Source organism: Elephantulus edwardii, unplaced genomic scaffold (assembly GCF_000299155.1).
Source record: "Elephantulus edwardii isolate Elephantulus edwardi_28Jun2011 unplaced genomic scaffold, EleEdw1.0 scaffold00102, whole genome shotgun sequence".
In the NCBI taxonomy this organism is placed as follows: domain Eukaryota; kingdom Metazoa; phylum Chordata; class Mammalia; order Macroscelidea; family Macroscelididae; genus Elephantulus; species Elephantulus edwardii.
The window spans coordinates 8,401,179-8,419,561 of record NW_006399852.1 but is presented as its reverse complement, the minus strand read 5'-3'; the positions used below and the strand labels follow the sequence as shown (position 1 = coordinate 8,419,561).

At 39.5% G+C, this 18,383-nt stretch overlaps 1 protein-coding gene across 1 annotated transcript in view; it reads left to right on the top strand.

The window, feature by feature from the left end:
* Positions 1 to 18,383, top strand: part of UTRN (utrophin) — a 704,039-nt gene that overhangs the window by 291,823 nt on the left and 393,833 nt on the right. The window contains exons 44-48 of the mRNA XM_006891679.1: positions 1,512 to 1,661; positions 6,391 to 6,466; positions 9,316 to 9,530; positions 11,114 to 11,231; positions 16,436 to 16,641. Coding sequence (XP_006891741.1) covers positions 1,512 to 1,661; positions 6,391 to 6,466; positions 9,316 to 9,530; positions 11,114 to 11,231; positions 16,436 to 16,641 — 765 coding nt within the window. The remainder of the gene's footprint in view (positions 1 to 1,511; positions 1,662 to 6,390; positions 6,467 to 9,315; positions 9,531 to 11,113; positions 11,232 to 16,435; positions 16,642 to 18,383) is intronic.

The window sequence follows — 18,383 nt, the reverse complement described above, 5'->3', positions numbered from 1 at the left end:
AAATATTTAAAACTTAGAGTTAAAATTCTAACTCTAGTTAAAATGTTTTCCAGTGTTTACTAAGAGTGGAATAAGAAGTGTTGTTGTCATCGTGTTGTTAGGTGCCTTTGAGGGTCTTTCTCTCTTGCGCTGTCCCTCCACCCTCCCAAGCATGACACCTTCTCCAAGGCTTTCTTGCAATATGCTCAGAATATGTCAGATGAAGCTTCAGACTCCTGGGAGCAGTCTGGTTTCATCCTCTCTAGGATGAACCTGTTTGTTCTCTTTGCAGTCCACGGTACATTCAAATAGTAGTGTGGTGAAGATGAGGTCATAAAAAGCTGCTGATGTTTGGGATTTTTCCTCATTTTCTTGTCTTATTAGTACAAGCATCATTTTTATCATGAAAATACAGAATGTTAAATTCATAATAGCAATTTAACTGCAACGAGAATGTGCAGAAGAGGTATTATGGAGATAATTGGTTCATAAACCAACTATGGAAGGAAGAAGTTTATGAGTAAGAGTGAGAGAGTCTGGTTGGATACTTTTTGTCTTCCTTTTTGGTTTGAAGCTTTTCCAACATGTTAGAGGCTTGGGGAAAAGAGCCAGGGAGTAGTAAATAGGTGAGGATGCAGGAAAGAGTGCTCCGATGAAGAAGGTCGTAGTGTTCTAATCTCGAATCCTGCTGAACAAGATATTAAACCTCCACCCCATATATTGTTGTTGTTATGTGCCATAGAGTATCCTGTGACTCATAGCGACCCTGTGAACAACAGCCCTAAACCCTGCTCTATCCTATGCCAATCTTATTGTCTCTGACACACCTACCCTCAATACCTCAGTCACTGACTCAGTCCATCTCATTGAGGGTCTTCCTCTATTGCGCTGTCCCTCCACCCTCCCAAGCATGATGTTCCTCTCTAAGGACTGGTCCCTCCTTCCAGCATGTCCCAAGTATGTCAGATGAAGCTTCAGAATCCTTGCCTCCAAGGAGCAGCCTGGTTTCACCCTCTTAGGACAAACTTGATTATTCTCTACCGGTCCATGGTCTATTCAGTACTCTTCTCCAACACCACAGCTCAAAGGCATCAAATCTCCTTCTGTCATCCCTAGTCATTGTCCAGCTCTCTGATGCATTGCAGGTAGTTGCAAAGACCATAACATATTTTTAAAATTTCATTTTAAACTCACTGGTGTAAAATAAAATTAGTGTTTTTCTCACTAAAATGCAGTGGGAGTTCAACTAAGTGGGACAGATTCATTTTTTTGTACTTAGCATTAGTTAGGAAGCTAACTAATTAATTTAGCTAACTAGTTAATTTAAGTGTAAGTCAGCATGATCCAACCAGAGTGTGTATGTTTTTGAACACATACACATGACCGCACCTCCTTCCCCAAAGAACACTTTCCACATGACCACACCTCCTTCTCCAAAGAATACTTTCTGTTGAGATTCCTAGTAAGAATTCTTGAGCTCTCCTCAGAATGACAGACAGCTTTCTAACCATAGTTGCCTTCTGACCCTTTAGGATTTAACCCAGCAGATGGAAGTACAAGCTGATAAACTCAAATGGCTCAATAGAACGGAATTGGAAATGCTTTCAGATAAGAGTCTGAGCTTACAGGAAAGAGAGAAAATTTCAGAAAGCTTAAGAACTGTGAACGCAACGTGGAATAAGGTGGGCATACTGTTCCCATGGCTCCAGTCTCCTGCTTGTTGATCTTGTTGTTAAAGATGTAGGATCTTGGAACTTTTATTTTTAAGTGTATTTAATGTGGACACATTTTTCCAATATCTACCGTACTAATAAGGAAACTTTGGTGACCTAATGCTTCAGAATTGAGCTGCCAGTCCAGTTGAACAGGTAGTCAGCTGCTTCATGAGAGAAAGATGGGCAGTCTTCTCCTGCATGATTTATGGCCTCTGGAAATGCACTGGAGGGTTAGCTGACAGGGAATTCTGACTCCGTGACAATGACTTTGACTTTTTTCCTTTTCTTTTACAATACTAATGACCATAGTTAACTTATTTGTTCATATGTCCCTAACCAGAAGTATTTATTCAGAATGAATACAGTTTCTTTTAGGTATAAGGCTGTGGGTTTTTTTTTTAATGTAGGAAATGTATATTAAATAATCAATATATTTTGGATTTAAGCAGTAAAATGCAAGTGATTATATTACAAAAATGAATACCTTAAAAAGTTAACTCATATTGTACTTAAAATTTTTTTGATCTATGACTTTATTTTTTAATGCTTTCATTCATTCAGAATGTATCTAATAAGTATTTCCTACATTCCGTGTGGATGGTATATATATTACAAGATCGTGTCTTTTATCTAACACCATTTACTTTTTGCAGTCGAAATATAGTTGTAAAAAGGAAGAGAATTATTTATTTGCACTTATTTTAACCTTGTTCAGACCTTACCTGAGGCATTGATGGGTTAAGACTCTGCCTCGCATTTTGTGGCCTCCATATCCGTTTTTTGTTGGTTTTTGTTTTTTTTCTTTTCTCTATAGTTTTAATGTGACACTTTATCATCCCTTAGTTAATGATGAAGGTGAGTTCTTGATCTTGCCTCTCTGATTGATAGTGACTTCCCTGATGAATTACTGTCACTAATGACATGCTGGCGCTGGAGACCAGTTTGAAAGTCATCTACAGGAGCTGGTTCTACAGAAGCTGTTGGCTGGGGTTGTTGAGTAGCAGGCCGGAATGTTGATTCCCTAAGGGGAGTGAGGTGATGTGATAAGGCGTCTAATTTAAAAACCCATTAGGTTTCAATCTTTTTTGTCAAACATTCTTCTAGGTCATACAGCTCTGGTCTGTCCACTTGCTGTAAAGAGGTAACTTGTGGTTGCTGTGAAGCTGAACACTGTGACACTGATGTGCCAAATGCGATATTGGTTACCCATGGTGGACAGTGTTTGGTGGAGCTCCCTGATTAAAACAAGCTTGGATGCAGGAGTGGCATCCACTTCTGAAATGGTTTGCCTCTGGAAACTCTATGAACATGGAGTTATTCAAGTGTTCAGGTCTTTTGTTCATAGAATCGCTATGAGTCATCTACAACTCGATGGCACTTAACAACAACAATGACACACACATTTGTAACCTCAAGGGCTGAGAGCTCTTGCCATATGCTAGACTGTCAGTTCAATATTTTTATTTATATGCCTTATCCCCACCCACTCACAGCTCCTGGGGACCCTCTGTCAGATTTTCCAGGGATATCGATCTTCATATCTTAATGGGAGAAGATTATCTCATTTTTCACCTGAGGAGTAAATTACTTGATGAGTAGAACTTCTGATGTTTCAGTTAACAGCCCAATACAGTATCTGGAATTAATACACAAAATTTAATTCCTGATATTCGCCTCTTTTTTAAATACCTTAATGCCTTTCCCTTTGACAATGAAAATGAATATCTTTACAACTCCTTGTGTAGAAAAACAAAACAAAGCTCCTCTTTGATTTGGATTTTTAGGGTATGGCATATTTCTCAATTATAAAATAACACTGGAGTCCTCATTATGAGATTCTTTTTCAAAATATATATCTACTTGATAAATAGATGGATGATGCCTAAGAGATTAGGTATAGAATTAAGCAAATAGAATAGTGCTATTAAGTATGGAAGTTATGTGGTATGTGAATATTTTTTTGCAGAGTTCTTTGAATTTTTCCTGGGATTGAGAAGTGTAATAATTTAACCTCTTCTCATTATCTCCATTGCTGTTAACTTATTTTTATACCCCATCATACCTTTTTTCCTGATTTCTTCTCAAAGCAGACACAGTGATTTTGTTAACTCCTTTGACCAAACCTACTGATGATTTTCCATCTCACTCAACGTTGAAGGTGATATTTACTCTGTGACGCTATTCTCTCCCTTACACAACTTTACAGACTGTTGACTTGATATTATCTCGAATAATGCCTGGTTCAGTTTAGCTCCTTCAACCAGAGCACACATATTTATACCAATGTTATCAGTGGATATTGTAGAAAAGGACGTGGTGATCCATTTGTGAACTTTTAATAAACAAAGTGTCCTGCATTGTAGGATTTTGCATAGTTCCTAATATACTTAGATGGATTATGAATGTTAAAGACCAGGTCCTGTTTATTCTACAGAGAATTAGTATTGGCCATTGACAATCTATGATATTTCATTTAGTTATCTACTATTTATTCACTCCATAAGTTTTTATTAGACACTCTAGGTCAGCTTCAGTTTAAGAACTGTGGATACAATTAAGGGAATGACATTGATTCTTATCCATGGAATGTTTCATGGGTCAATTGAGTGGCCAGAAAAATAATAGGATAGAGTTGTTCTTTGTTAAGATAAATATAGGGCATGGATCTGGCTTTAGGGGTAAATATGAAAGGATTTTGGAGGTAGATGACACTCAAACAAACTTATTAAAGTAAAAGTAACTTTTGACCATGTGAAGAATGGAGGGAAAGACTTAAAAAGGATGAAACAGCATGTGAAAGGGTCTAGACTGTACTCATGTGAACATGATACTTCCGGGACATGGAGATAGCAAGATGGAGAGGTACTTCCGATCCTGAAGTCCTTGTTTCTTATCGCAAGACATGTGGATTCCATATTTGAGAGTTAATCATGATCTTAATGGCAGTGGGCACCTTTAAAATGGGAGTTAATTTTTGAAAGACCATTGTAGTGATACTATAGAGATGGACAGTGATCTTAACTGTGGGTAGTGAAAGGTTGCTTGGAGCTTTTAGAAAAAAACGTGGAAGAGATGCCAGGGAATACAGATGGCAAATTCAGATTTACACGTGCTCGAATATCTAGTTGAGAGACAGCTGGACTAAAGATATGTTCTGAGGAGTTATTGACCTCTCAAATCTCCCAGGTGGTGAATGAAACCAATGTTGTTGTTGTTGTTATGTGCCGTCGAGTTGCTTGCGACTCATAGCGAACCTATGTACAACAGCCCTAAACTCCGCTCTGTCCTGTGCCAATCGCACTGTCTCTGACACTCCCATCCCAATTTTCCCAGTCACTGAATCAATTCACCTCATAGAGGGCCTTCCTCTCCTGCGCTGTCCCTCCACCCTCCCAAGCATGATATCCCTCTCTAAGGACCGGTCTCTCCTCACAACATGTCCAAAGTAAGTTAGACGGAGCCTCAGAATCCTTGCCTCCAAGGAACCACCTGGTTTAACCCTTTCCAGGACAAATCTGTTTGTTTTCCTCGCAGTCCATGGTATTCTCAATACTCTTCTCCAGCACCACATCTCAAAGGCATCAATTCTCCTTCTATCCTCCCTGGTCATTGTCCAACTCTCTGATGCATAACAAGTGATTGCGAAGACCATGGCCTGTATCAGACGCACCTTAGATTCCAGAGCGACACCATTGCTCTTCCGTACTTTGGAGAGGTCCCTAACAGCAGACTTTCCCATGGCAATGAGCCTTTTAATTTCCTGGCTGCTGGTGCCAAGGCTGTTGACTATGGAGCCAAGCAAACTAAAGCTGTGTACAATCTCAATCTCTTCACCATCCATCCTGATGCTGCCAATTGGTCCAGTGGTGAGAATCTTTGTCTTCTTGACATTGAGCCTCAATCCATATTGTAGGCTGCAGTCCTTGATACTGTGCAGCAGGCGCTTCAGGTCCTCTTCAGTTTCAGCAAGCAGGGTTGTGTCATCCACATAACGCAGGTTGCTGGTGAATCGTCCACCAATCTTGACCCCACATTTCTCCTCATAGAGCCCAGCCTCCCGGATAATCTGTTCTGCATGTAGGTTGAAAAGGTATGGAGATAGGATGCATCCCTGGCGTACGCCCTTCCCAATTTTGAACCATGCAGTGTTCCCTTGCTCTGTTCTGATTACTGCCTCCTGGTCCAAGTATAAGTTTTGTATTAGAACGATCAAGTGTTCTGGGATTCCCATTAGAAAGTATAATTCAGGAAGAGCGGCCAAGGTCAAGGATGAGAAGACCTAACGTTCTACCTTGGAGAAAGTTGGTATTAGACTGATGCAAAGAGAAGACTGAGCTAGTGAGAGACACTTAGAAGAGAAGTAAGAGCAAAGACAGGACTGCATGATATTAGCAGAAGTCAAGGAAAGGATGTGAACGGTATTCAGTGCTGCTAAGAAGTTGAGCTAGCTAAATACTGGTTGGCATTCTTCTTTTTTCTTTGAATGAAAATCCAAATTTTATGTAAAGTTTTGTTAAAATCACCATGTTGTTGTTGTTATTCTTTTTGATGAATGTGTCTGTGGAATGGAAGACCCAGCAGGCTTGCAGTGAGTAGGAAAGGTGACAATAACTAGCATTAGGGACTACCGTTAGGGTAGCACTTTAAGAATTGTAGTTATTTTTATTAATAGAATGCTCTCTTTCTGGTCTGATAGGTATGCAGAGAAGTGCCTGTTACATTAAAGGAACGTAGGCAAGAATCCAGTTCTGGTTCACAAACAAGGATTGCTGGTAAGATAAAATGTATTCCTTTTAATGTGTTAGTGTTTTTTCATCCTAAACTCACACACATTTTTAAAAGTTTTATATTTTACTTGGGAACCTCTTTAGTCCTGTGAGGTCATCAAAGTGCTTTGTATGTTCAGCTACCAGTTTTACAGTTTGATGTTTCAGGTCTTTTGACCCTCAAGACGTAATTGTCCTAGTGTAAGTTGAGTGTAAGGTCAAAATCTGTTCTGCCGTCTCCCTTCCCCCCATCCCTTCCACGGGTCACCACTTTTCCCAGCATCATTTACTGACCATTGATCTAGAATATGTTTCTGCCAAGGGTTAGGTTGGATAGTCCGGATTTGTAATATATTCAGTTAATTATGGCTATTAAAGAACACATTCATATCTCACTACCAAAAGTAAATTTTTTACTATTCTTGGACCTGTGTTCCTCTTTGTTATTTTTAAAATCATAAATCTGTTTGTTTATTTGTCAAGTTACATATTCTCAGATCTTGGACATTTTGACAGTGAGTGATTTGGCATATTGATTAGAATTGTGATGAATTTAATGGTTGATTAATGCTTTTAGAAAATGATTTGAACCTTATAAGGTCACGGAATTGTAGTCAGTTTTATGGCTCTTAACAACATTTGGGCTCTTGTATACCATATGCCAAAATATATTTTAGATGGATTTAAAATTAATATAGCTGTCACATATCAAATCCATAGAAAAACAAACAAAGGAAAAGCCATAGAGGAGGAAAAATGTTCATAGACTTGGTGAATACTAGAGTCAGTAACTTTAAACTTTAAGGGAAGAGTCTTCAAAAGCAGATTCATGAATTTGATCACTTACAAGTTTGTTAGTATCTATATGTGAGCCTAGAGACTTAGGTGCACCTGATCCAGGCCATGGTCTTCACTGTTACTTGCTATGCATCAGGAAGATGGACAATGACTAAGAATGGTAGAGGAGTAGTTGATGTCTTTGAGCTGTGGTGCTGGAGAAGAGTACTGAATATACCATGGACTGCTAGGAGAGCAAGCTGATTCATTTTGGAGAGGGTGAATCCAAGCTGCTCCTTGGAGGCAAGGATTTTGAAGCTTGGTCTGACATACCTTGGGCATGTTGCAAGAAGGGATCGGTCCTTGGAGAGGGACATCATGCTTGGGAGGATGGAGGGACAGCGCAGGAGGGGGAAGGCCCTCAATGAAGTGGATTGACTCAGTGACTAGGGTAATGGAGGTAGAGGTGTCAGAGACAATGAGCTTGGCTCAAGATAGATTGAGTTTCAGAGCTGTTGTACATAGGGTTGGTATGAGTCACAAGCAACTCAACGCCACATAACAACAACAGCAACAACATATGTGAGAAAGGAAATGCTCAGGTTATTTTGAAAATATGCCATGAGTTTGTATTTTAATATATACAAATGTATCCACATTGATAAGGAAACTTACAGTGGACAAACAGTTAAATAGTATCATAATTGGTTAATAAACTTGAGAAATAGTCACCTTCACTACTGATCAGAAAGCCATTAAATACAACAGTAGTTAATATACTTACCCAGCTGGATAGACAACAGATAGGATATTACTGGAATAGATGAAGGATGTTTCTGCTGGATATCAAAATGGCTACAACTTTGAAGGAAAGCAGTCTGACAGACAGTGTGGGCTCAGGCATATCAGAGATGGTGAGGATGTGCAGGATCGAGCAGGTTTCCAAGCTGTTGTTCATAGAGTCTCTAGGAGTCATACTCCAATCAAGGACGCCTGACAACAGCGTTGCTGAGGGCCTTCGTCTCCTTCACCATCCCCTCACCTTTCCAAGCATGATGTCCCTCTCCACTGAATAGCCTCTCTAGCAACATGCCCAAGACATGCAAGATGAAGCTTCACCATCCTTGCCTCCAGGGAGCACTCTGGCTGCATCTTCTCCCAGATATAGTTGTTCTTTTGGGCGTTCATGAGATGCTCAGTACTCTTCTCCAAAACCACAGAGTTCAAAGATGTCAATTCTTCTTCTGTAATCTTTAGTCACTGTCCAGCTCTCAGCAGCATAGCAAATGGTCGAAAAGACCATAGCTTGAATCAGGTCCACCTTAGTCCTCTAACTAACATCATTGCCCCTCAGTCCTTTTGAGAGGTCCCTGAATGCAGACTTTCCCACTACAGTGGGTTTCCTGATCTCCTAATCCTGTGATCAAGTTGTATTACCTTGAGAAATTTTTATCAAAGTATTTGAATTTTGTAAACAAACTAGTAGGGAAAAAACAACAACAACAAAACATTTAAAAAAAATTTTTAAATACCTGATACTTGAGAAAATTTAAATAGAAGTTAGTGACAATATGAATACATATTCATAGTAATGATTATGTTATGAAGAATGAGTAGTGCTCATATTAGATGTAACATGGAAAAATAGAAAATGGCAGAAAAATTCGGCTTTATAATTAAGGGAAAAAACCCTTGAGAATATAACACTTATTTTCTCATAGTTGACATATTGCATATTTGGGTTTTGGGTTTTTGTTTGTTTCAGTGTTTGCTGCTCTGAGGTGCTGCTGGCGTAATAGGTTGTGAGATTGTCTGTCTGCTTTGTGGCTGTGGTTGTTATGTGCCATAGAGACATCTGTGACTCATAGCACCCCTCTGTATAGTTGCTCTGCTTTATAACTGCCAACGACAAAATGCTTGAGCCATTTCAGTATGAAGTTAGAAATGCTTCTTGGACTTTTTTCAGTTTGAGTGGAAATTTTATTAAAATGTACACATATGCCACCACATACCCCAGCCTTCAGAATGTCCTGTTGACTTGTTCAGATTGTTGCACTTTTTCTTTTTATACGTTTCAGCTCATCCTAGTGTCCAAAAGGTGGTGCTAGTATCATCTGCGCCAGAAGTTCCTGTTCAGTCTCATCGTGCTTCAGAAATCACCATTCCTGCTGATCTGGATAAAACAACAACAGAGCTGGCCGACTGGCTGGTATTGATCGACCAGATGCTGAAGTCCAACATTGTCACCGTCGGGGACGTCACAGAGATCAATAAGACAGTTTCCCGAATGAAAGTAGGTGCAGGGTGGAACACCCTGGGAGGAAGCTCCATGACACAGTGGGGACAGAAGATCAGCTTGGTTCCCTTTGTTTATCTTAAACTATGAAAGAAAGAGGGTTTAAAAAAATCCTTTTTAAGATTCTACCTACCAGCCAGCCATCCCGGCTGACTCCGCAGGGCGAAGATGTTCTTGAATTTGTCCTCCGGTAATAACACCGGATTGGTTTAGCATCTTAGCTGCAGACACAATGCAGATTAAAAAAATAAAACCTAATGCCTTAAAGTGAGGCACATTCTTATGAATGTGAGCTCATTTACCTTGGAGAGGTCTGGTGGCATAGTCAGTAGGGAGTTGCACTGCAAACTCAAAGGCTAACTCAGGTGGTTCGACTCCACCAGCAATTCTGTTGGAGAAAGGAAACCATTCTCCTCTCGGGCAATTTAATGCTTCTGAAAAACCCACTGTAGGTGTGGCTTTGGGTTGGTCCTTACTCAGCAGCAGTGGAGAGAGTTGAGAGTATTACATTTAGTTTTTAATAGAAGTGTAGGGGAGCTCTCATGGCCCAGTGGCAAGAAGCTGCGCTGCAATACCGAGGGCACATGGTTCGAATCCACCAGCTGTTCCGCGGGAGAAGGATGGGCAGTCTCCTCTAAAAACCCGCCAGAGGATCAGCTGTGGGTTGATTTCAACTCGATGGCATGGAAAAACAACAACATGATGTAGTGTAATCTACAGAATTGATTTTTCACCTTATATCTTATAATGAACTTATTAATTTTATATAAATATAGTATAAAAATTATATTTATTTTTATTTTATATATTTGGAAGCAGGAGTGGCATCCACTTCCTAAACAACATGCTTCCAGAAACTGTGAACTTTGATAAATGTCAATAGTTGTAGAGTGGCTTCAGGCCTTTTGTTCATAGGGTCACGATGAGTCGTGCTCTACTCAAAGGCAATCAACAACAGCATTTACTTTATAGTTACTCTAATGAATACTTTTCTCACAGGTTACACACACTCTGAAAGCAGGCATTCACTTGGTGTGGATTTAAGTGAGAAGGTGTCCAGGCCCAGCAGTCCCTACTCATGTGCTCAGACCATTGTTTTGTTTTTCCAAGCAGTTTTCTTCATATAGTTTTCTCAGAGTTGAGGCAACTGAATTTAGAGTATTAATTCTTTTTGTGAAAACGACAGAACAGTAAATTAAAATACTTTACACATGACCTAGGTGTTTAATGAGAGTGTGGAGATTTGAATTTAGTACTTCAGACTTTTAAGTCATACCTTCTTATGGACTCTGTTGGTGCTTCACTGTCCACAGTAGTGGGAGAAAAAGTAAACAGGAACAAAAGTGGCATCCATTTCTGTAATAGCTTGCCTCCGGTAACCCTGTGACCCTGGAGAAAGGATGAAAGTCAAGCAAGTGTTGAGGACTTTGATTCGTAGGGTGGCTGAGTCGTCTTGACTCGATGGCACTCACCAACACTGACAGTGGTATCGAGCACTATAAATTTGAAGGAACACAGTTTTGCTTCGTGTTCTCTTCCTATGGCTTATTCGTGTCATCTCAATCAACATTTCTTACTAGATCACGAAAGCGGACTTGGAGCAGCGTCGTCCTCAGCTGGATTATGTTTTCACGTTGGCACAGAATTTGAAAAACAAATCTTCCAGTTCTGATGTGAGAACAGCCATTACAGAAAAATGTAAGTTAAACAAATAATTAGAAGAGCTCTACGTCATCCCTTTTCTCAGAAAATGGCAATGTACATGGTTATCAGATTATCTGGTTAAAATGAATTCACTTGAGTCTCTTTAAACCACGGATTTCTCTTATTTTCTAACCTTTTCTTTTTTTCAAACACTGTCTCAGTGACCTTGTGGACTTAAGTTTAACAGCATGACTTTTAATTATGTTAATTATTACATATTGAATTTTTTTCTTCTATATTAGAATTTATTTTAAAACAATCAGAGAAGCAAATATTAGACAAACCCATAGAACTACATTCTCCCATCCTGATTTATTCACTGTGGACTGATCTTACCCTGCCCGCCAGTGTAAATTCTCAAAGTTCATTCATTCTGCAAATGTTTATGCAACAACAGCCTGTCTGTGTGCCTGACACAAATTAAATGTACCATTGGAGGCTCTGTCTACCCTTCCCTGCAGAGAGGAGGAGTTCCTGGGAGTTGGAATCAACTTGATGACAGGCTGAAATAAGCAAACAAATGTAAATAAATAAAGCAATAAAGATTTCTGGATGAGGTTCCCATGTCATAGTGTCGATGAGATCTGTGCTGGGTAGCAGACAGTCTGGCCTCTCGAGAATGGCAGTTAGGGACGGCCACTCTGCCCTGACCTGCTTTTATCAGCTTCTCCCGCACTGCAGTCTCGTCCGTTGGTCACTCTTCCACACTATATATACTCCTTGAGACATCCTGACATTTCCCAGCTGTCCTAGCTTTATCTGTGTTCCTCCTTGCCCCTCGGCCTTGTCTCCACAAGTGAGTGTCTGCCCAGCAGCTAAAATGTCACTCCCCTGCGTGGCGTCCGGCCCACTTGCTTCTGGTCCCCTGTGAAGGGAACTTTCTATCTTTAGTTGCTGCTGTGGCCTTTTTCTTTCCTTCCCCTCCCGTAGATCTCACACCACTGTCTCTTCTCAGTACCTTGTTAATTCTCTCACCTTAGGGCCTCCCATGGCGCCTGCACATGTTCCTTACTTCGTAATTATTTGTGGCAGAACATTCTAGGGAGAATAAATATTTACTTGTAATCTTTGTAACTTTTCCAAAGACTAGAATACCTCATATTCCCCTCTAAGATGTGTGTTAGATTTCAAAATAGATGTGATTTAGTAAGGTTATTGACTGAGATACGCTTACAAAGAACTTCTAGTGTTTGAAATTGTGGTTTATTTTTACTGAAGACAGTGTTTCTAGATTGTTGTCATACTTATAATGCCTAATGATATATTCCTTTTGGAGCACTGCAGAGTAGATGGGGGAAGGGAGAGGGAGGGGGAGAGGAAACTACAACAATGAATGAATGAAAACCCAAGCTTTCTGTAAACTTTCATTAAAATCGCAATAAAAAATTTAAACAAAATGAATGAAGAGGGCATTTCCCTTCTTCTTTCTTTTAATTGGTTGACTGTACTTACTGGGGAAATCGATTAATTTCATTTCACACATGTGGCAGGATAACATCCCTGTTTTAAAGATGCCAGACTGTCCATAAAGCAGTTTCTCTTCTGCTTGATCTTTCAAGTCTTGTTTTCCTTCAAAGGTGTTTTGCAAGACTGGACTTCTTGCAACTATTTCCTCGCTCCAGATTAACTTTCAGTGTTTTGTGGTCTCCACATTGTGTGTGTATATGTGTACCCATGTTCACAGATTGCACAGATATAGTCAATATTACATGTGAAAAGGAGCCCTAGTCTCCCTAGCAGGGAGGTGCATTGCAAACCCAAGCTCTGTGCCTCTCTGGTGGTACAAATCTACAAGCTGCTTTGTGGAGAAAACGAGGAGCAATCTTCTGTGTCATTTACAGCAATGAAAGGCATACTGGGGAGTCAGCTGTGAGTTTATGGCAAGAAAAAACCCCCTTCATGCCTTTTTTTTTTAAAAAAGAAAATATATTCCTTTTAATTGTGATTTTAACAAAAGTTTACACAAATGTTGGGTTTTCATTCATTCATTGTTGCGTTATACGTATGACAACAGTCCAGAACGGCTTTTATAAATGTGAAACCATTCTTAGTGGAGTGCATCACTGTCTCTCTTATCTTTGCATCTATATTAATTAGGATCCTTACCTTTTATGGTCAGCTTCTTGTGATCTTTGCTGCTGTTTTAGGACTCATTTTATTTGTTCAGTTAGAAAAGATTCAGTTAAACTCTTCCAGCAAGATGGTCATAAATGTTTTGCGTGATTCTCTTGTATGCCACCATTTTGATAAATACATCCACTCTCTTTTTAAGGTTAAAAACTTGAACAGCTTATTTAAATCATAAATAAGAGAGCATAAAGCATCTCATTGAATAATTTTAATGCATTTTTACACATAGGTTTAAATATAGTTAGTGACTTCATGTTTAATATAGCCCTGCTATCCCAAGAATTCTACAAAAATTTCCCATTTTTTTTAAACTTAGTTGGAAACTTTTCTTACCATTGTGTCCCTTTGAGCTGAGTTCTTACTACAGCCTGTCAGTGTATTCTGCATCTTCCTGCATCTATTTTTAATCTTATGTTTGTATTTTTTAATCTTATGTCTGTTTATTATCAAAGGGCTCTTGAAGGTATTAAAACCTATTACTTATCAGTACATTAAAAGATCACATACAAGGTCTAATGGTGGTTAATTTTATAAAACATAATGCATGGAAATGATTGTATGAAACAGTGTGAGTGAAGAATAGTGTAAAACGCAATGCATACAAATTTTGTAAGCAAACCAATAAAAAAATAAAGACATATAAAGCTGCAGCAAAAAAGAAATATGTCACATAGTGCCCCTGAAGTAATTAACCACTGGCTTACATTTCTGCAGCTCTTCTTTCTTTTTCTTCAGGTTAAAATATAGAAAAGAAAAAAAAAAACCAAACAACCAAAACAGGGAAGAGAGGAGAAGTGAGAGAAAGAGGAGGAATGAAGGCACCATATTTAAATTTTAAATGTAAAAGCAACTCTGTAGAATCTGCTTTTCTTCATTATTTTTCTTGGATTCAAACACTTCAAATGTCTTGATTCTCAGAGAGGATCATAATAGAGTAAAAAAAATTAGAAAAATATTCTTTGTTTTGTTCACTGCCTTAAAGAGACTTGTTTGAGGATAAGAAAAATATGACCATATCTACATTGTAGAGTCATGTCATAAAATTCTCTTTAACTCTCAAATTCAAGTTTATGGCCATCAAGTCAGTTCCAACTCATAGCAGCCTTCCATTGAGTTTGAGTCTGTAAATCTTAATAGTAGGAGTATGTTCATTTTGCTCTTTTGCAGCTTCTGTTTGGATTCGAACTTCTGCAGATGCAAGGCCATTTGGTCAGTAGGGCAACAAGCTGTGGACAGTGGACAATGGCACCAGAGCTCCTCTCGCTTTTAACTCTATCTTCATCAAACTCTATTCTGTTAGACAGGTGGTGATGGTGGTGGGGATGTGCCATCAAGTCGAGCGTGACTCACAGCGCTTCCATGAACAACAGAGCTGAACCCTGTGTCGCCCTCCTAATCTCTGACACACTCAGGCCCATTGCTGCAGTCACTGTGTCAATCCAGCTGGTTGAGGGTCTTCCTCTTCTTCATCATCCCCCCACCTTTCCAAGGATATGATGACCTTCTCCAAGGAAGAGCCACTCCCAGGAACTTAGCCGCATTTTCAAGAAGCAGCTTTGCCCTCCTTGCATCCCAGGACCACTTTGGCAGCAACTTCTCCAAGACGTGTCTCTTTATTCTTTTGACAGTCCTTGGGATATTCAGTATTCTTCTTCACATCACAGTTGAAAGGCATCAGGTCTTCTTCAATCATCTTTATTCATTGTTCAGCATTGTACAGCGTAGCAAGTGACTGAAAAAAAAAACACCATGATCCTAATCAGACGTACTTTGGTCTCTAAACTAACATCATTGCTCATTGCTCTTCAGTCATTTGGAGAGGTCCCTGACTGCAGATTTCCCGGTGCAGTAGTTCTCCTCATCGCAATCTACTGGGACCAAGTGTTTGATTGTGGATCTAAGTGAGATGAAGTCCTTGACAGTCTCGTTCTTTTCTCCATCTATCATGATCATGATCTTGCCTAACAGTCCAGTGGTGAGAATTTTTGTTTTCTTGATGTTGAGATGGAATCCATATCGATGGCTGCAGTATATCAAATCCTCTTCACTTTCAGCAAACAAGATTGTGTTATCTGCACGCTGAAGGTTCTTGATGTGTTTCCCTCTAATCTTGACTACACGTTCTTCCTCACAGAGTCCAGTCTCAAATAATCTGCTCAGCATAGAGATTGACTAGGTATGAGGAAAGGATAGAACTCTGAATCAGACTCTTCTTAATTTATTTTAGCTGTTCAAATTTTTTATCATCTTTAAATACATAACTACAGATGAGAAAACAAAGAGATTTATCTATAAGTTAAAGAAAAGCTACATTTAAAATATATGTGCTGAAAGCCACTATGAGTAAAACCAATATATATTTCTAAAGAATGAATTTGCTTCATGTATGAAAAACACATGTCAAAGGATTTAAGTATTCTCTATTATAGCTAGTAAAAAATTATGGCAACATTTTCATCTCCATTTCTGAAAAATCCCAGGATATCTAGGAGTGCTGACAGATTGCAGCTCACATCATTCTGAGTAAATAAATCTGCCATTGAAAAATAAGTCCTGAATATGAAGAGAACTATCATAATCATGTCTATATTAAGGAAATTTCCAGGACAGTTAACCAATTATATTATCAATTTTAAATCGTGTACTGCTCCCTTGCTTTACTTGCACAACAGCTTCTTGGTCTAGGTGTAGATTTTGCATGAGCAGAATTATTTAGGAAATACCTTTAAAAAATAGGTAGTAAATATCTTTCTTTAAAATAAGAATAATGAAAAATGAACAGACTAAGAATCATGGTAATACTATTATTTACTTTGCCGCCTTACAGTGGCAGATAATTTTATTGTGAGCTCTTTTTGGTATATTTAGAATACAGGGTCTAAGATTTTCTCTTGAGCAAGAGTTCAGACATCTCTCAGCTCCTGCAGTGTGGCAGGAGTATCGTAAAGTGTGTGTACCTACTGTCTCTCATTTACATTTGTGGACTTACTTAAGCTTAGTTTGATGTCAGATGTTCGTTCTCTTTCCTGATGGTCACTATTGTGTCTCATTTCCGGTCCCTTCCACAGTGGACAGGGTGCAGAGCCAGTGGGACAGCACTCAGCATGGCGTGCAGGCCCGGCAGCAGCAGCTGGAGGACATGATCGTTGACAGTCTGCAGTGGGGTGACCACCGGGAGGAGGCCGAGGAGCTTCTGAGGAAGCGTGAGGCTCAGCTCTGCCTCCTTCAGCAGGCCCGCAGGGACCCTCTTATCAAGCAGATTTCTGATAACCAGGTGAGTCTCCTTAGATGAGTTCTGGCACTAGCATTTCATTGGATGCCCATTTCTCTCTCCCTCTTGGGTACTGATTTTTAAGACCCTGGCATGATGCTTCCCCAAGTACTTACTGGAATTAATGGGAATTATTTGACCAAGATGATTGTTGGAAAGAAAGTTTGAAGAGGCTGTTGGGCCTCTTTGTAGAACTCTTTAGAGTTGTGCGTATTTATTAGATGTTGGGCTGTCTGATTTCTTGTGCACTGAACATACCTTTTCTACCATCATGTAGAAGGAAAGTCAGCAGCATCCCTGGAACCTCCATTTGCACCCCTCCTTCCCTATCCTGAAGGCTCTTCGCATTTATAACCTTTTCTGAACCTTTCACTCAAGAGCTGATAGTGTGAACAAATCAGGTCGTAAGTGTAATTATTTTATCACTTGTTGCTAATGAGTCAAAACCTGCTTGTAGCTGACTCTCCAGCGTTACAGGAGCAGTGCCAGGGCTGTCAGCCTTGCAGGAGGAGATCTTGCATCGTCCTGGAAATATGCCACCTTTGGGCCAGCAGTGATGCCCCCTACAGATGACGCTACCATAAGATAGTGGCTAGTGTGATTTTTTTGTGTGATTAGTTTAAGTACAGAGTTGGAAATATAGAGTACTAATGTGCTATTTTAAATTCTTGCTGGAGTTATAAAAAATATTCTTTACTTGGAAGCTTTGATGATTATGTTGGTATATACTATTTATATGTCCTTTAGCCTAAGAAAAGCGTATGTAATTTTTAATGACTGTGATCTCTTAAGAATACATGAATCAAGAGTCCTAAAGAAGAAAGTATGTGATTCTTTACAACTATAAACTTTGCTCCTTACCATTTACAAAGTATATGGCAAGCTTACTGGTTTTCTGGACCATTCTCTGTGTTTATGGTAATGACCAGCTGTTTTCATTAAATAGCACAGAAACAGTAATACTGGAGCCCCTGGAGCCTTACCTAGAGAAGTACAACCCACATTGATGTCAGAGCTTACGTCACTGAATTCCAGAGTCTAGTCAACGGTAAACCCACTGGAAGGTCAGCTATGGGTCTATTGCAACTTGATGGTACACAACAAGAGTCTATGATAAAATTCTTTTCTTTGGAAACTTGAGGGTACATCTTCTAGCAGTTACGACAGAAAAGTATTACAGCAATAGGCTTTTACCTACAATTAGATTTCATGTGGAGTATCCTAAGCCAGTAGCTGTTGTTGGGTGCCATCAAGTCGGAACCTGTTGCAGACTGAGGTTCAAGTAATTTTATAATTATTAATAATGAGACATATAGCCAGGAATGAGATAGAGCAGAGAGCATAAAACGGGGGGGGGGGGGGGAAGCCATTCTTGACTGAAGATGCCAAGCCAAGCTTCTCTGTATCTTTACTGAAAATTAACAGAAAGTAAATCACAAAGAGAATTCAATGCAAATGAAGCCAAGCTCTTTCTATTGAAAACCTTCTGCTTGACTCAGGAGGGCCGGGTTAGCAAATGCAAGAATCTGGTAAACCCTTAAGGATTCCTTAGTGCCTCATGGCTTCCCATAGGTACCAACTTGTAGCTGACCCTCCAGAGTGTTTTCAAAGGCAGTACATCACATGGGCAGAGATTGCCTTTCCTTCTCCCAAGGAGTAGCTGGTGGATTCAAACCATGTGCCTTTGGGATTGCAGGGCAGCTTTTTCCCACTAGCTAGGAGACTGAAAAAGAAAAAAAAAGTTT